Raw genomic sequence first — 18,233 nt, forward strand, 5'->3', positions numbered from 1 at the left:
CACAGGCCTATAGGTCTTCGTCACACACAAACACATTATATTATGATTAAAGCGAGAAGAAAATCAATAATTTAACAACACAGGGCAATATGAAAGCACAGGGCAATCAGGACAAGAGAACATAGTCCTCTAGGCCACCCATTGGATTTCTCAGTTCTCTGTAGGGCCCGTCTAGATTTCAGTAAGTGTGGGTTGCTTCTTTCTGCTAGTACCACTGCACCCAGCTAGCCAGCTGGAACTAGAAAGGAATAGCGCAGACGCCGTCGAAGCCCAGGCGATGCTTCAACTGTCTTGCCCGCCCAAGAGTTTCGGCGACTCAGCGAAGACATCCAAAGATAGCAGTGGTATTAGTACTGGCTACATCTGTCGACGCACCCAGACAGCTAGATACTGCTGCTAGTTACACTGCAGCTGGTTACAGCTAGCAAGCCAGGGTAAAAAACCAGGACTTTGCGCCGCGTTTGTGTAGCAGTGCTGTGTACATTTACATTTATGTACATTTATGCTCGCTCACGCCACGGATTCTCAAAGTCATATTTGAGAATAGACTTTAAAGTGCTTCGTGGTATTCAACAAGCAATACTAGGGCTCGTTAGTTTCGGTGTGGCCGACTTTGTCAGCCCACAAATCACCGGACTAGATTTCAGCTCCGTCTTCAGTTGTGGATGTGGGAACTACTACTAGCTACGCTAGCTTGCCTTGGCTTGAGGCGCAGATAATTTGACAGCTCACATCTCATCACTCCACTGACAGCAGCTCGGTCAGTGAGTAGGGAAACACTTGTTGATTGTTGAAGCAGGGGTTAGTGCACTGGCTCTCTATTGTTGACACATTTCCTGCTAGCAATCTATGACTTTTCATAACGATTTAGAACACTTTTCATAACAATTGTCTTAAGTTTAGTTATCTGAATAGCGCTTTATCCGGTTTTTTTTAACTAACGTATATAGGCCTACCGTTACTAGATATTTTACTGTCTCGACACGTAGCTGCTAGCTAGCTTGCTAGCCAAGGAGAGCTAGCTTATCTGGAGTAGCATTTTGATAGCTAAGTAAGCTAGCAGACCCAATAGTCCATGTTATGTTAACATCGTCGAGTCAGAGGACAGATGTAGCTGGCTAGCTACGTCGAGTTTGAGACATTCTGACATTGTTGTCCCCTTTGAAAACTCGTGAAGATGTCAACGCGGACGCCATTACTAACAATTGAACATTCGTCAAACCAGGTAAGCCAACTACAGAAGCAAGCGACCAAGTTACTCGCTAATGGCGGTAGCTAGCGTCACTGTCAGGCTGCCTGTTCAGATACGCTGCTTAGCCTGTATTGGCAAAGTTTATTTGCTGGCCCATTTGCTAGAAAACGGTGTTCTAAGGAAATGGAGCTCAACATTCTGGGGTGGCTAGCTATCTATCTATCTATCTATCTATCTATCTATCTATCTCTCCCAGAACCGAACCTCTATCACTTGCTGATCACAGCAAGTTATAGAGAAGGCTAGGTTCAGGGCTCGGGTGGCCTAGTAGCTACGGTACGTAGCAGAAGTAGTAGTTAGCTAGCATTGTAGGTTTGGAGCCGAGGTTTTCATAGGAGTTGAAATGTTTTGCTGTAAATGTTAGTAGTCCACTGCTAACTTAGATAGGACCAGAAGGTAATTGTTCCATATTTACTGTTGTACTGTGATAGCTGGAAACTCAGGAGGTTATACGGTAGCTAGCCTATTTCAATTACGTGAACGCTGAACACAGCATTTGGGTAAGGCATTTCTGTAGGAATATACCAAAGATGTTCAACTCAATCCTGAGTTGTTATCCTTGATAAATCAAACTCTCATTTTATACATTATCCCGAATGAAGGCCCATCAGAAGAACACATCCAAACCATGCATATCATATTTTGACATCCAATCAGTTATTTATATTTAGTCTTCATGGATTGGAACAGAAAGACCAAACCTTTTAAATTGTTTTGGTTTATCAAGGTTGCCATTTGTACGCCTAACTATAGCGACATGATCAACTGTTGAATGAATTAACGACTCAATCTGAATTGTAAGCAGACCTGAAACAGGACTTTATTCTAGCTGTGTGGTGTTTAAAATCCTGATCACAATAACCAATCTTTTGATTTTCTAGTAAAATTATCTGTTTAGTGCTTAGTGATGTGTCTAACTTGTGTTCCTGAGGTTCAGTCAAGACCAAGACCATTGATTTTCATTTTGCAGAAATACATTTATGGCATCGTCATAAAATGCAACAGACCTGCATTTTAGGGTGCATTTGAAGAGTGGTTCACTGCCATGAAATGTATAAAAATGTGTGTATTACTGATTGTCTGAAGTTGAGGAGTACACTGTAGGAGAGGCCTGCACTATTTTCTCAGTTTAGCCTTTAACAAATTGCTGATAACTCAAACATGAGTAGCAGAGACGTTATAGTATGCCATATGGCTCTTTTACTACAATAATCCCAAACTTCGACTAGTCAGGGTTTTGTTGCTGAATTTCACTGAGGCAAGGAGTGGCAAGGCTTGGCCCTGCCCAGCCGAGCTTGTTTGACTGCAAGATTGCTGGTGATCAGGACACAAGCAGGGACACTGTATGTTCTTCCGACCTCAGCTTCTCCGTTTGTTAAAACCAGCATTTCCAGTTGAGCTGGGTGTAGGAGTTGTGTAAAGGGGAGTGCTCTATTTCTCCATGTTGTTGGAATTAACATTAGTAGTATGCACTCACACATCTAAGAGTTTTCCTTGTATGTGTGCTTATGTTTTTCTCTCTCTGCATCTTTTTGCATGTTTGCATCGTAATTGTATATTGTATGCTACCTGACTCTCACAGATCATGTCATTTATAGTGTCAGTGGAAGGTATAGGCCTAGCTAATTTATCTGTCTTGTTGGAGGTATTGCATATTGTTTCTTACACTTTTCCCGGTGTCCATGTGTGACAGTCTTTCCCTGTGCTCTTGGCTCTCTGTGGTCTTTCTTTCTCTGTCATGACCAAACCCTCTCATACTTGTGGGTATTAATAGCTCACATAGGAGGGGTTAGAAGGGGTGTCAGCACTCTTCTTGTCCCAGCTTTGTTGAAAGGATCATCAGTGTTCAATCATTCCTTTTAATATTCTGCTTTGAAGCTTCTACAGTCGGCATTATTCTTTGAGGAAAAAGTGCACCGATTATGGTTTTGCAGTGTAGGCCTACATTAAAGGTCCAGTATGCAGATTTGAGCTTTAAAATAGTGCTAAATGGCCATGATAAACTGGTAACAATCAAGGAATGGTAAAGAAAAGAAAATGTTCAGTATAGAGCACTGTTTTGGACCACACAAAGCACTTTCTAAAATGAAGTTTCAAACACGGCCTTTACTTGCACTTTACATTTTTATGCTGTTTGTGGATATACACGCAATTGCCGCTATTAGAAAACGTAGCATATGTATGTTTTCAAATTTTCAGTGCGGCCACCAGAGGCTTTCAATTAAAGACGAAACACAGAAATGTAATGTGCAACCATCATGTTGTTGACTTTAAGTTGAGTCCCCAATGCCTCAGAAAAGTCAGGTAATTTAAGGATGGGGGATATGTGGAGGAAGAGGGTAGAGGAGAGAGCTCAGTTGGTGTCTATTTGTGTCCTTGCTGCCTCTACCTCGATTGAAAATAGCTGTGGTGTGATATTAATATCCAGATAAATGACAAGCTGGCTCACACACCTTCTTTATTTAACAGTCCTCTCTCCATCAGTCTGGTGGTTCTTTGTTTACCCCTCTGTCCTTTCCTCTCCCTTTTTCAAAAGCAAGTTTTAATGATTGATATAGGCCTAGTAGGCTTATTCCTTTGAGAAATACTAAAACAATTCAGAATTTAAATAGGCACAACATCTTCAAATGTGTACGCTCTCCCTTTGATTATATTATATTCCTCATGATGATTTTTGTAGTGTTCGCCGTTTGTGGTTCCGTTAAAACAGACTGTGTTTGCTTGTTCGTGTGTGCGTATTTGTCTAGTGTATACTGTGTGGCTGAGAGTGGAGCGACTGCTTCTCTGAGTATTTTGAAGAGAGTGAAAGACACGAGGCGACAGCTTGGCGTGCGTGTGTTTATGAGAAAGTTGGGGAGGAAGGTAGGGCTGAGGTTGGGGGGTAGCATGGTATTACCCGACATTACCTTTGTTCAGAGAGGTGCCATTCCATTATTTTGTGTGTGTGTGTGTGTGTGTGTGTGAGAGTGAGAGATACTGTGACCATGACAACAAATCGTAAGACGAGAGTGCAGATTTGTTTTAAAATGGCTGTGGTACAGGGAGTACAACATTGCACAGATTTGATCAGCTGTTGTGAGATCTACAGGTGACCATTGCTGCGTTCAGTAGGACACAACATAGTGTATCATTCAGACAGAAATATGCTGTATAGAAAGGGTCTCTGACACCCAGGTGTAGTCGAGTATCTATTCATAGTGTTTCAGTCTCGCTCTGTAGCCTACTTCCTATTGTAATATCTTTGGTGGGGAATCCTTGACCTCTCCATCCCTTTATCTCTCTCTCTCTCTCCCTCTCATTTCCTCCTATCTTTCTCTTTATTGTCTCTGTGGTACACAACCGTCTGAGCATGTTAGCTCTTGTCCATCATGCCATACGCAGACACGTCTCACCGGCTGAGACAAACCCAGACATGTCTCATCACTGGCACTATGAGCCTGACCCTGTCATTGTGTCTACCTTTGCATTTCCTTTTTTGAATTATTTTCTGTAGCCTTATAGACTTTACAACGCTTCTGGAAATGTCCTTTCACATTCACCGCATTAGGGCAGTGTTTAGCCAGGGATCTCCTTGCCTCCAGTGTGTCCCACCTCTTGGTCATCTATCCAAGCTGTCACCACCCCCTTTATGCTTTGAAATCTGTGAGAGTCTAAAATCAGAACTCTGTCCACACTGTAGTCCTCTGGTCTCAATGCTCAATCTTCCATGCCTGTGTCCAAAGGCATCAGGGGCATCAGGTCACATTTTTTGTTTTTTTTAAGAGACCTAAGCATATTCCACATGTCACCATTTGTTTGAGTCAGTCTGGATCTCTTGAGTCAGTCTCCCTCTGAAGCTGATCATGAGCTGAACCAAGATTTGTGGCTTTATGTGAGTGGACCATCCAGTCCCTCAGGCTCCTCCTGTGCTCTCTCTCTCTCTCTCTCTCTCTCTCTCAGTCAGTCAGCCCTGGAGCTGAGGTTCCCCTGAGTTTGACGGTATGTCTGCATTGCCATGTTTTGTCTGCATGATATTCTGTAGCTACGTTGCCATTTGAGAACATGTGTTTTTCTTGTTTGCACATGTTTGCTTTATATTAGCTGTGGCAATGTGCCTGTTTTGATTGTGCTTCTGCCGATGTGCCAGTGTGTGCCAGCCCGTGTGACTGTTTTCATTTGTATACGGCGTGTGTTGTAATGCACGTGTGTGGTAGGGATAGGAGTGCTGGCTGCTGTGGTGAAGGTCAAAGCTGCGTTTGTGCGGACTGCAGACTGCACTGCTGCTGACGCTCTCACTCACTGCAGAGCTCCTCGGCCGACACCTCTTTGACATGCACAGTGTACCGTAGACACTCTGTCTCAGTCCATTACACACAACAAACTCCCTGTAGACGGAGGGCAATACCGTGTTTGCCAGCACAGGAATAAAAAGCAAAACAAAAACGAGGTCAGCACAGTTGCGTTGTTGACTTTCCCTGTAGTGTAGGTAAGCCTGGCAGCCCTTGATGTGATGAGGCACTTCCTCATGCATGTATGCCAGAGGGTGCTTTTATGGCTGTTTTTTTGTGTGTGTGTGTGAGAGAGAGAGAGGGAGAGCTTAGGTGACAGCTGCCTCCAGGCTCGGTGGGTTCCTGCTGGTTTTACTGGCAGACCTGATTTATACCTATATAAACAGGCTAGGGACTTTGTACAGACACACAGGTGTCATCATCCATTTCTTAAATAACATGTATGTACAAGAAGGCACTCTGAATAACTGAATGTTCAGTTTTCTGTGTTGTTTTATTGTTATGGTGGAACAGGTCTGGTAACAGGTTTTGTATCAGACAGGGAAGTTACAGTAGAGACTAGCATGTTGGCTAATACTAGCGCCTGTCCTTTGGTCCTTATAGGAACATGTGATGGGCTAGCACTAGACAAGATCAGACCTGAAACATAGTAGTGACATTTTGCAGTGCACTGCTGTTGGCAATACTTATGAATGAATGAGCCTACAATGACGTTGTTAAAAGCAATCATGTAGCTGATTATTAATGCAAGCATTGCTGACTAGCATTCCAATACATGGATGGAGATCTTGGCTGTCCACACACAGGGTTTTCCCACTCTTGCCCTCTTGTCACATGTACACTACCCTCCGCTTCACCTCTTGTTCAGCTCCATTAACTGTGGTGGGATCCTGAAATGCATGTCTGTTAATGGATAATTGTAACACACATGTTGCCTAACAGAATTCCTCTCTTTCAGCCTCTCTCGGAGTCCAAGGCAGGCGGCCGTCCCAATATGCCGCGATGCCGCAACTCTGTCGCCACGACGGCTGATGAGCAGCCACACATTGGCAACTACCGACTGCTGAAGACAATCGGCAAGGGCAACTTTGCCAAGGTCAAACTAGCTCGGCATGTCCTCACTGGTAAAGAGGTGAGGCTAAAATTATAACCAAGGGTTAGCTAAATAGTTGGCTAAATAGATTATATAGATCCTTCCCCCAATTATATCCTTAGATCAAATAAATGCCCAATTTTGCATTGTTTGGCAAGCCTCTGGGAACAGTTTTAGATGTTTAGTAATTAAGTGGTGTGGATTAAGTTGCACTGTTGTGTCAGCTCTTCTATGAGATGTCATTATTGTGTTCCTGTGGCAGTGTAGGGGAGCCAACTTCACTTGACACATAACACTTAACATTCTCTCCAGTGTTGAGCATGTTAGATCATTGTGTCATGAACATGTGACTGCCAGTTGTTTTAATAGGCTGATCATATACCATGTGACATGATGGATGTGAGAGGGGCAGCAAAAGGAGAATCAGAATAGAAAGAGAAGTGTAGTTGATAGAGGCCTCCGTCCTGGGCTCCCAACTGAGGAAGTTTAATGTCTTAATAATGAGAATAAGAATTGCTTGGATTTATATAGTGCCTTTCCACCTTGCACATGCATTCAAAATGCTTTACATAGTAGGGGGAACTCACCTCACAAGCTACCATTACCACCACTGTTGTGTCCCTACAGTTGTATGTGGGTGTCTGTGAACTTATCAGCATCTCTATCCAATCTCTTTCCTCACTGAGTGAGATGTGATCAACTCAAAGCTGTTGTCACAACATCAGGGACTACAGATGAAAATTAGCTATCTATCTAAATCTGGTGCAATTACATGTTATACATGGTCCCTGACAAACAAAATACAATTTTTTCAAACAAATAAATAAATCACTAGTGTTCTGATGCTCTATCTATGCGAACCTTAAACCATTCCAGAATTGATCTGTCAGATGGTTATTTTCAAGCCAAATAGAGTCAACTTTTTTTAGTTGGTCCTCATGGCTAATTTCATATTTCTTTTCTCAAAAAAGGTGGCTGTAAAAATCATAGACAAAACACAGCTGAACTCTTCCAGTCTCCAAAAGGTGAGTGAATATGAGTGCCTTGTAGTTTGTGCTTTTTGGTGCATGTGTTCTTACAGGTAGTATTTATTTCTGAAATGAAAAGAATAAAGCTAAAATCAATGAGAGAACTTAAGTGTAAGACTTATTAAATCCCCTCCAACCCCCATACAAGCCTAAAGCATCTTCCAATCCCTAACTCCGGCTGTGGTTTTCTCCCAAAGAGGGTAGGCCCCGTAGGGCTTAGGGCAGGATATGGAGGTAATTGCAGGAAATTAGACCCAAGTACTTCCTGTGGTGAGGGTTTGGGTGGGGTGGCAATACTGTCTTGAGAGATGCATGCATGTTGGCACACACAAATACTACACAGGCAGATAGACACACCAGAATAGTAGTAGAAATTTCATTTGGTAATCTCATAGACTTACTGTTAATAAACACTGAATGACCCTCTCTTAATGTCTCGTCTGCCCATAGCTGTTTCGTGAAGTGAGGATCATGAAGCTGCTGAATCACCCAAATATCGGTGAGCTCCTCTGTCACCCCTGCTTATTTGAGGGGAGGGGGGGCTTTTCATAAACATGTCTGAAGATGTACTATATTTTTTAGTTGCACAGCTTCAGCAAATATATTGACTGCCAATGAACTATTTCCCTCCCTTTCATTTTTACTTTAGTTAAGTTATTTGAAGTTATCGAGACAGAGAAGACTCTGTACTTGGTGATGGAGTATGCCAGTGGAGGTGAGTCTTCCTGCAATGTCTTATATTCAGATGGTTTCTTACCTTAAAAGTAGTCCATAGTCCACAACCTAACCCAACGTCCTTCATAGAACTTATAGCAGTTTGGGACGAGAACAATTCTCCATTCTCTCTCAATGCCACCGATTTGATATATTACCCCCACAACCTGAGTCAGTACAGTATTTTTCAGATTGCAATTTAATTTCTGTCTTCAGGGAAGATCTCACCCATCTCCCTCTCTGAATCCCACTCTGTGCCTCATCCCTCCTGTCATCCCCTTTTGTGTCCCCACTGCTTTCTTCTACTGTCAACACCCACCTATTTTGTCTCTGTCTCCACCTTGACCCCCCCCCCCCCCCCCCCAGGTGAGGTGTTTGATTACCTAGTTGCTCATGGGAGAATGAAAGAAAAAGAGGCGCGAGCCAAATTTAGACAGGTGAGACACTGTTTTGTTTGTTTGTCTTTTACCCTATGTTTTTTTTCTTTTTTTTCTGTGTTTTGAGGGTATGATGACTGTGTTCAAATAGAAATCTCATCTTGGCTCTTGCTCCCTCTTTTGTTACAGATAGTGTCAGCAGTGCAGTACTGTCACCAGAAGTGCATTGTACACAGAGACCTTAAGGTGAGGAAGGATAGAGGGAGAAGGAGGAGGAAGTGCTTTTCTGTGTTTGTGTGACAGCGTGAAAGAGAGACATATGAAGGACAGATCAACATCATTCCAGTAGATGGTGTGAAATAATCCAAAGGAATGTAGATCAATGGTAAATGCAAGCTTCCTGACTCTCTCTCTCTCTCTCACGCACACTTTAGGCAGAAAACCTACTCCTGGATGCTGACATGAACATCAAGATAGCAGACTTTGGTTTCAGTAATGAGTTCACTCTGGGGAACAAGCTGGACACATTCTGTGGCAGCCCGCCCTATGCTGCCCCAGAGCTCTTCCAGGGCAAGAAGTACGACGGGCCTGAGGTAGACGTCTGGAGCCTGGGGGTCATCCTCTACACACTGGTCAGCGGCTCTCTACCCTTTGATGGACAGAACCTAAAGGTGGGCAGGGAACTGATAAAGGAAGGATGTGTGGAAAACAACTTTATTTTCTGTGACTATCCAAACTTATAACCCTTGTCCCATCCTGCGTGTCCTCGTTTGACCCTTTAGGAGTTACGCGAGCGGGTTTTACGGGGAAAGTATAGGATCCCCTTTTACATGTCGACAGACTGTGAGAACCTGCTCAAGAAGTTCCTCATTCTCAACCCAACTAAGAGGGGCAGCCTGGAGGTTAGTGCATTTGTCTTTTGCTCTGCTTCTTTCACCACTGGCAGTATGTAGACTACTCTAAGGACAAAAACTTACTGTGTAAGTGCTTTGTATTGTTTTATTGCTTCATTCTTCATTAACCGTATTTCTCTGCTCTCTATTTCTCTGTTTGTGATAAGCAGCAGGCCATGAAGGACCGCTGGATGAATGTAGGCCATGAGGAGGAGGAGCTAAAGCCCTACATCGAGCCCCAGCCAGACTACAAGGACCCCAAGAGGACAGGTCAGCTCCCCGACCGAGCAGGGGGGTGGAAAAGAGGTGGGGCAGGCGTCTGGTGGAATGACTGGTGGATGGAGAGGGAATACTGGGGGGGGGGATGGGGGCTAGGGCTCACACTGATTGGGTGTGAAAATGTTCAGAAACATTTTCAGTGTTACAAAAAATATATGTAAATAATTTGTTTTGTTATAGTCTTTGTTCGCCCACTTTTGTGTGTCAAGTAACGTGCCCTTGTTTTGTGGTCTGTACAATTATGTGCGTGCTAACATAGAGAGAGAGTGATATGTTGCTGTTTATGTTGTTAATTTTAGACTTGTGCTAGTTGTGTGTGATTTGATGCTGTCTGCTTCTGCTATACATGTGTATGTAATGTGATTCTCTGTGATCTCAAGATGCCGAAGTGTGTGTTAGGTTGACCTTTTTCTCTGTTCTGTCTAGATATTATGCTACAGATGGGATTCTCTCAGGAGGAGATCCAGGACTCTCTCCTCAACCAAAAATACAATGAAGTCATGGCCACATACCTATTACTGGACTATAGGAACTCGGAGGTAAATTGCAGTAAATGTGAACACTCACAACTATAGGGGCTAAAGGTATATTACTTCTTCATGGCATGACAATGATGATCCCACTCCTTTCCCCTCAGCTTGATGAATGTATCAACATGTCAATAAAGCCCCGCCCAGGAAGTGACCTCACAAACAGCAATGCCCAATCCCCCTCACACAAGGTACAGCGCAGTACCTCATCCAATCAGAAGCCCAGGAGAGCAACAGATGCAGGTGGGAAAATGAAACAAAGGGGGGGGGGGCACTGAAAAATGTATATGGCCACACAACTCTTGTTTGTCTTACATGATTAATTTAGTTTTTGGTCTCTTGTGTATAACTGTATTGACCTCAGTCATTGTCTCCCTTTCCCTCTGCCTGTTTGTGGCTGTTTTATCCCCTCTTGGTCCCTGCAGGCTCCTCTGCTTCCAAGCGCTCTCAGGGGGACAACAAGCACACTGCTGATGATTATGGGAGGAAAGGTTCTGCCAGTTCTACTAAAGTCCCTCCCAGCCCTCTACCTACAGGGGACCGTAAGAAGAGCACCCCAACCCCCTCCACCGTAAGTGCACATGTTCCTCAAGACTCCGGATACCTGACATTCCAGGGGTGATATCCTGTACGCTGCTCATCGTAAACCACTACCTCTTTATCTGTTCTACAGAACAGCATCCTATCCACTGGTACGAGTCGCAGCCGAAACTCGCCGGTGCCTGAGAGAGCCACACTTGGGGTCCACAATGGCAAGGACAGGTAAACACACACACACACACACACACACAGCAGTGGGGCTCTGTTTTTAGGGCTCGTCTTGTGTGTAGACGGCCGTGTTTACAAGACTCCAGCCGCCAGTCGATTTAACACAGACCAGCTGCCTTGCCAACCTGAGAGATGGATTTCAACACCCCCCCTCCACACACACACTCACACAGGGCAGAGATTTGAGTAAGAATGGATTAGTAACACCTTCGATTAGCCTCACACAATTCTAAAGTCCATAATCATTACTCCGTCAATATTTACACCTTGGCTCTCTCACGCACACAAACATGGTATGATGAGTTCTTGTATACAGTAAGATGAACATTTGCCTGACTACTGCATACATTTACACACCTGCTTGAGTTTTTATTACAGTTTCCCTCAACTCTTCCCTCTGAACTAAAGATCAGATGAAAGCTGTAATTTTATTTCATATTCACATATTTGATAAATTTCCATAAACATGCGGTTGACAATACAGTACAGTAAAAACCAGCCTTGAGATTTAGGTGTAGGATCTGGGACCTCGGATACTGACACACATTCAGGTATTAGTCAGATTGACCCTGATAGTCAGATCCCCACTCCTTAATCTGGGATTTGTGACGCTGGCTGCTGGCCCTTTGTACGCTGGTTACTTTCAGATAAAAAAGGGAAAAAAATGTGGGAGAGAGGGGGGGGATCAGTCGCGCCAACGGATCATGTGACTCTGACATGTTGGTCTGAAAGAGATGACGAGAGAGGACAAACTGACAGACACGGTGTAGAGCGCTGAATCACACACAACTACTCATTTAACATCAGTCACTCCATTGCATACTTCCCTCTGGCAGAAAAGCTTTTTGGTTGTTGGTATAACTGCATTAAAAAGCTTTGCCCCCCCCCCCCACACATTTTGCATAAATATTATTTGCTCATTAAATTATTCGGGATATATTGGTGTTCTGTCTCCCTTGACCAGTTCTCCAACTCTCCCCTTTCTGCAAGGTTTCTGTGTGCAATGCTTGAGAGAAATAATGCAGTCTTGTAATGGACAGATTCAGTTGTGAAGTTACTTTGTTATAATATGTCCAATACAAATGCATTATTTTAATTTTTTTAAATGCTGTGTTTGCCATGTTGTCTGTGATGTCCATGTACGGATGTGTTTGCCTCCCTCCTCAGTGTCTCTGCTGTCTCCCCAGTGCAGGTTTCTAACAGTCTAACCCCATGCCCCACTTATGCTCCTTCTTGGGGAATGGTTGGCGCGGGGTTATTAATTTCTGTTCCCCAGCCTGACTACCCCAGGGTCACGTGCCTCCACAGCCTCAGCAGCTGCCGTCCTGTCCTCCTCCTCTTCCCGCCCCAGACACCACAAGTCCCTGTCCACCTCTGCCCACCCCAGCCCCCCAGACATCCACGCACACCGTCCCAGGCAAGTGGCACCAGAGCGGGGCGCACAAAGAAGAGCCACAGAGCAGGAAGGGAGAGTAGAGAGAGGATATGGGGGAATTTAAAGGATGGGTGGATGACTGAAGGTTTACTAGATACATGGCTGCTGTTCTCAACATAACACAACAGGAACATATACAGAAAGATCTTAGGGAATAGGAAGTTAGCAATAATGAGGGAATGGCAACATTGAAAGCACCCCACTCCCCCCCCCCCCCTGTCATTACCTGCAAACTCCCTATTGGATTACTTTTGTAGATAATACAAGCGTGCTGTTTCATTGGACCCAGTGATTTACTGCTTGACAAAACAGGTCACAAGGCTGTAATTGCTCTATTGGCAAGATTTACAAGGCCTCCATCTCCTAAAATTAAAGTCAATTTGTCTCAATCATGGTGGATTTTGCTGGTTGGATGGCACAGTTAGCATGCATGTTATAGCCTAACAGAAATAAATGCAAATCTGCATGAATAACATGAATTGTTATTGGCTTGTAACGGCTCTTTCCAAACTACTCTCTCAGGGCTACTTACAGTAGTGCCACTTTTATGGAAATGCATGTATGTCATTTACTCAACTTGGTTTCCCATGACCACTATATCTGAAGCTCAGTAGTGCTTTTACCATCAGTCGCTTGTGGCTTTTTTGTGTTGGATGGCAATACATTTTAAGGGACTGCAAGGAACTTTGATGTGCATGGCTATAAATGTGTTCTCTCTGCCTACTCAATCTTTGAACGACCAAAAACAGCACAGCCCCTCAGAGAGTGCCAGTGGTGTCTCCCTCTGCCCACAACATCAGCAGCTCCACGGTGACAGACCGCTCCAACTTCCCCAGGGGGGTGGCTAGCAGAAGCACTTTCCATGCTGGCCAGCAGAGGGCCACACGGGACCAGCATTCTTCAGCCTACAATGGTCCCCCAGCTTCCCCCTCCTTCTCCCATGGGAACAGCCAGGCCCGAAGACCTGGGGCCTCGGGTATCTTCAGCAAGTTCACCTCCAAATTTGTGCGCAGGTGAGATGATGGGATGGGGAGGGTGAAGTGTTGAACCCAGTTGTGATAGTCGAGCAACTATTAATGTTTGTATTACTGACACAAATTCCAGAATTTTGTATTTATTGATGTTGATGGGTAAAGCAGGAGAATCAATTTGAATTGTATTTACTGCTGTAAATTACAGTAATTTGTAATTTAATTTCATTCATTTGTAATCTGTTTTTATAGGACTGGAGACTTTCTCTCTGGCCATAAAGCAAATGTGCACACAATGCACTTGATTACTTTTACCTGTACTCCCCTGTTTCAGGACGGTTTGGAACAGTACATGTATTTCTGTGACTATGCTCAGTTCTCTCATATTGGAGGGATTTTGGAGCAGGGAACTTTCTCTGTGTAAGAATACCTTGACCTGGAAAGTCCTGCTTTAGGATCATTCATTCAGCGATAAATTGTACAAGACTCGGAATGAAGACGTTAGTAATATGACATCATAATTCGCATGCATTTTTTTCCCCCCTCCCCTGTTTCGTAGAAATCTCTCATTCAGATTCCCCAGAAGGTAGGCCAAATAACCACACCCTTAAGTCTTTCTCAAAACTATTCCATTTTGTGTCCTTTCTCTCTTATTTTTTGTGTCATGACCCTTTTATTTGTACATATTTGTCCATATTTCCATTCTAACAAGTTGCCATGTACTAACGCATCCTGCTCTCCATCGCCTGATTCACCCTCGTCTGCCTCTCATTTAATCCCTCAGTGAATAATGCTCATCCCTTTCAGCTTGTCCCCCCCCCCCCCCCCCCCGTTTCTTTTTGTCTTCACTCGTGTTATCAAATGTCTTCCTGTGGGTCCTTGGCTAAGTGAATAGAAAACCTTCTGTGTAGCCCAGACTGTGATCATGCAATGCTACCCAGTGTGCATAAAGCCTTAGAATACAGAGAAATAGTACAAGAGAACACCCATTCTACTGAAGTAGGCTAGTTCACATACTCTATTGTGGAACAGTATTAACTCTCTCGGCTAGGGGTAGGGACTATTTCTGTTAGATGTTCTTCTGTTGTGATCTGTACGAAAACCATGGGTCTTTACTGGCATATACTGTAGCGTGCTTAATTAATGCATACATGATTCTGTTGATTTGTTGAGACGATGCTTACCTAAAAAATATTTGAGTAATAGAGGCCACTGGCGAAGGCATTTTGAATTGCTGTTTATTGACTTTATAGTGTGTTCTTAAAGACAATTATTGCATGATGTGTTGAAGATGGGAGTCTCAGGTTTTAGTCACGTTTGGTATTTTGTATGTCTAGGTGCAGTTTGCACAGAGGCACTACTATACCCTTCAGTTTCTTTTCCCTGGGTTTTGTTTATGGGGGTTTGGTTTTTGAACTTTGAGTTGACTAAGGAGTCAAAGAGTCACCAGTGTTTTTGCTGAGTCTTCTTAACTACAAAGATGGTCATTCAACTACAAAACATATGATGTTAATGTTTAACCAACATGTGCCCTCCAAATTACTTGTTACTAGTGTTTCTTGTGGCTGTCAAATGTTTTGCATGAAGCACCTACAGTATTGTGCTGGAAAGCCGTTACAGTTAAATGTGCACCCCTTGTGGTGGTTCATCACTACCGTTGATAATTCCTTCAAATTTCTCATTGATATTTCACTAATATAATAAGCAGTCACTGCCAGTGAAGTCAGTTGGACCATTTGACGTAAAGTTGACTGAACGTCAACTCGATGCATGAACAACATAGTTCTGGTCAAGGTTGCATGTATTTGAAGTATTGCAATTGTGGTTAGGGCACACAGAGATTCAGAGATGTTAGGCACCTTGAGAAAATGAGAACACAGAGCTTCCACAGAGAGATCTTACCTGTCTTTATGACAGCAAATGCATCTTTTTGTATATTTCTGTTGATGCTGTGAACGGTGGGAGTTGGAGGACTATTGGAGTGGTGCTGGTGATGGGACTTACAGTATTAATATAACTGACAAGGTTCTAATCTCTGACCCTTCATTCCAGTTCAATGCTAGTACAGATGCACCAGCTGTATACATGGATTGTGTGTGTCACCTTTTTTATTATTATTATTATTATTATTAATATTTTTTTTTAAGTTTAAATATTTGGGGGATTTAAATGTATGTATTAATAGAAGTGTCTAGTTTTATATAACCCCCAAAAAAGTAGCACACATCACTTGGATAAATCTATATGTATGTACTGTATATTTATAAGAAGAATAATCTGGAATTGGAAGGTGCAGGGGTTACTGTGGGAGGTGGTGTATCTAACCTAGTAACTGGTAGTAAAGTCTAATTAGGAAGACTAAACTTGTGCCGATTTTCTTTGAGGAGCCCGTATGAGGGAGAGGGTCAAGATGAGGCCAGCAGGTGAGGAATATGATAGTCAAACTGATTCAGTGAACATTTCTGACAATCAAATAATCAGTAGAGATGTATTGATCCAGGTTGTAAAGACGTTATCATAAAAAAGAGATGACTTGATTGGTATTGCTCATTAGTGTTTGACCATGTAAGCATTGATCTTTTGATTACACAAGGGACAAACATTTTGATTTTGAATAATCTTTAGCTGCTCAATTAAGCTTGTAACTGCCCAAATCAATTGCTTTATGCTCCTGCCGTATCATTGGCTCCCTCTGTGATTGTGAACGCATTCATAACAAGCTCAAAACATGTTGTTTTCTCTGTCTCTCTTCCTGTTTCTCTGTTTCTCTCCCTGCTTTTCATAACATTCCTCTCTTTCTCGTTTCCAACTTCCTGTCCTGCCACATCAGACCCATGTTGACCACTGCTGAGAAGATGGAGAAGTGTACCCTGGGCTCTGGCGGAGATGAGAACAAGGACTCCCTGTCTTCAACCTCCACTGTGCCCAGCACCCCTGCCCAGCTTTCCAAGGACACCAAGCCCCGAGCGCTGCGCTTCACCTGGAGTATGAAGACCACCTCTTCTATGGAGCCCAATGAGATGATGAAGGAGATCCGGAAGGTTCTAGACTCAAACAGCTGTGAATATGAGCTGCGGGAGCTCTACATGCTGTTGTGTGTGTCTGGGAACCCCGCCCGTGACGACTTTGTCCAGTGGGAGATGGAGGTGTGCAAGCTGCCTCGCCTCTCCCTTAACGGGGTTCGTTTTAAGCGTATCTCTGGAACATCCATCGGCTTCAAGAACATCGCCTCCAAGATTGCCAATGAGCTCAAACTGTGAGCCAGTGGAGGAAAAAGTAATGGAGATGGTGGATGGAGAAATGAGGTTGTTGATAAAGACTGGAGCACAAAGGCCAAGAGGCTGAACTTTGAGAGAGAAAAAAGAGAACTGAGTTAAGAGCAATGAAAAGTAGGCAAGAGGAGCATGGAGAGACTTTTTGGGTGGGAAGGGATGAACAGAGTCTAGGACAGGTTGGCCAGGGGATGTTGTGTGTATAGAACTTTTTAAGGGGATTGTTAATTTTTTGGGGAGGGGGGTGTTCTTTTTTCGGTTTGGGTTTTCTGTCCCCTCTCCCTCCCCTCTGACTTTTCTGTTGTCTTCTACTTGAGACAGTTTTTTGTTTGTCAGTTTTTCTTCTTAAACCTCACAATCCTATTTTTATTCAAGAGGAATTTAGTGATGGAAAGAAAATATGAAAGCAGATGAGTTATAAACAAAGTGACAAACTGATTCACTGATTGTAGGTATCCTTTTATTTTTAATTTTTATTTTGAGACTAAAACGGCCCTGCACTCAGCCAGCTGTCCTTGCCCTGCCCCTAAGCCCAAACGATGGTCTAGGCACCATGTTACTGTACTTGAGCATCTTGCCCCAAATTCTGTTTGTTTTGAACAGATGAAGAGAGCTGCAGTCTAACACCCTGAATGTACAACATAATTAGACACAGGTATCTGAGGTACATCACATATTCACTACAGCTGTAAATTGGTTCTCTCATCTTCTGCTAATACTCATCAACCACTGAGGGCTGTGCAATGTTACTGCCTCCATGTGGTGGTTCAGAAAGCCTCTGCCATGTTTACATCACAGTACAGTGTCTTACTTGAGCGAACATTGGAAGTGCAGACTCTACTAGACTCTGACTCTGTGGGCTCTGATTGTGAGCCTTCACCTTCCCGCATCCCAAGCCCCTTCAATTCGTTTTTGTTTTTCTACAGCAGGGGTAACTTATCTGATGACTAATTAAGGGCCAATTTATAATTATTGTTGGATTGTAATGTAATTAAGAGTTGCTGGTTGGTTTCAATGTGCTGCACTGGAATGTCTGAGTCTGAGTTCCCTTGCCTTTCTCTGGAGAAAATAATTATTAATATTGTTATTATAAGAATAAACACAGTTGGATGATTTCTTTGTGTGTTCTTTTTTTTCGCTTCATAATCTGTTATATATGTTATATATTATATTATATATAATTGGAGGAAATATTAGTTCTGAGCAAGCACCCTTTAAATATACATATACATTATTATCTGGCTACTTGTACATGTAGTCTAACCACAAACCTATAGCCTGTAGCTGAGCTAACTACTATGTAAAACAACATTGGAGGATACACCGCTAATTAAATACAGTACTATCCTGTGT

At 43.3% G+C, this 18,233-nt stretch overlaps 1 protein-coding gene across 7 annotated transcripts; it reads left to right on the forward strand.

The window, feature by feature from the left end:
• Nucleotides 1-32: 32 nt before the first annotated feature.
• mark2a (MAP/microtubule affinity-regulating kinase 2a) lies at nt 33-17,995 on the forward strand. 7 transcript variants are annotated; one of them, XM_083665372.1, is made up of 19 exons: nt 33-1,225; nt 6,479-6,652; nt 7,585-7,638; nt 8,092-8,140; nt 8,291-8,356; nt 8,722-8,792; nt 8,922-8,978; nt 9,167-9,403; nt 9,515-9,634; nt 9,796-9,931; nt 10,331-10,443; nt 10,542-10,677; nt 10,860-11,005; nt 11,108-11,196; nt 12,479-12,619; nt 13,387-13,650; nt 14,168-14,194; nt 15,993-16,031; nt 16,439-17,995. In XM_083665372.1, exons 1-19 carry the CDS (start codon nt 1,178-1,180, stop codon nt 16,866-16,868), a joined length of 2,397 nt encoding a protein of 798 aa, XP_083521498.1. In that variant the 5' UTR covers nt 33-1,177; the 3' UTR covers nt 16,869-17,995. The 7 variants fall into 7 exon arrangements, with proteins under 7 accessions (XP_083521498.1, XP_083521499.1, XP_083521501.1 ...); XM_083665373.1 differs by having other exon boundaries at nt 15,996-16,031; XM_083665375.1 differs by having other exon boundaries at nt 9,796-9,895.
• The last annotated feature ends 238 nt before the right edge of the window (nt 17,996-18,233 follow it).

Source organism: Argentina silus (genome assembly GCF_951799395.1).
Source record: "Argentina silus genome assembly, chromosome: 2".
NCBI lineage: Eukaryota > Metazoa > Chordata > Actinopteri > Argentiniformes > Argentinidae > Argentina > Argentina silus.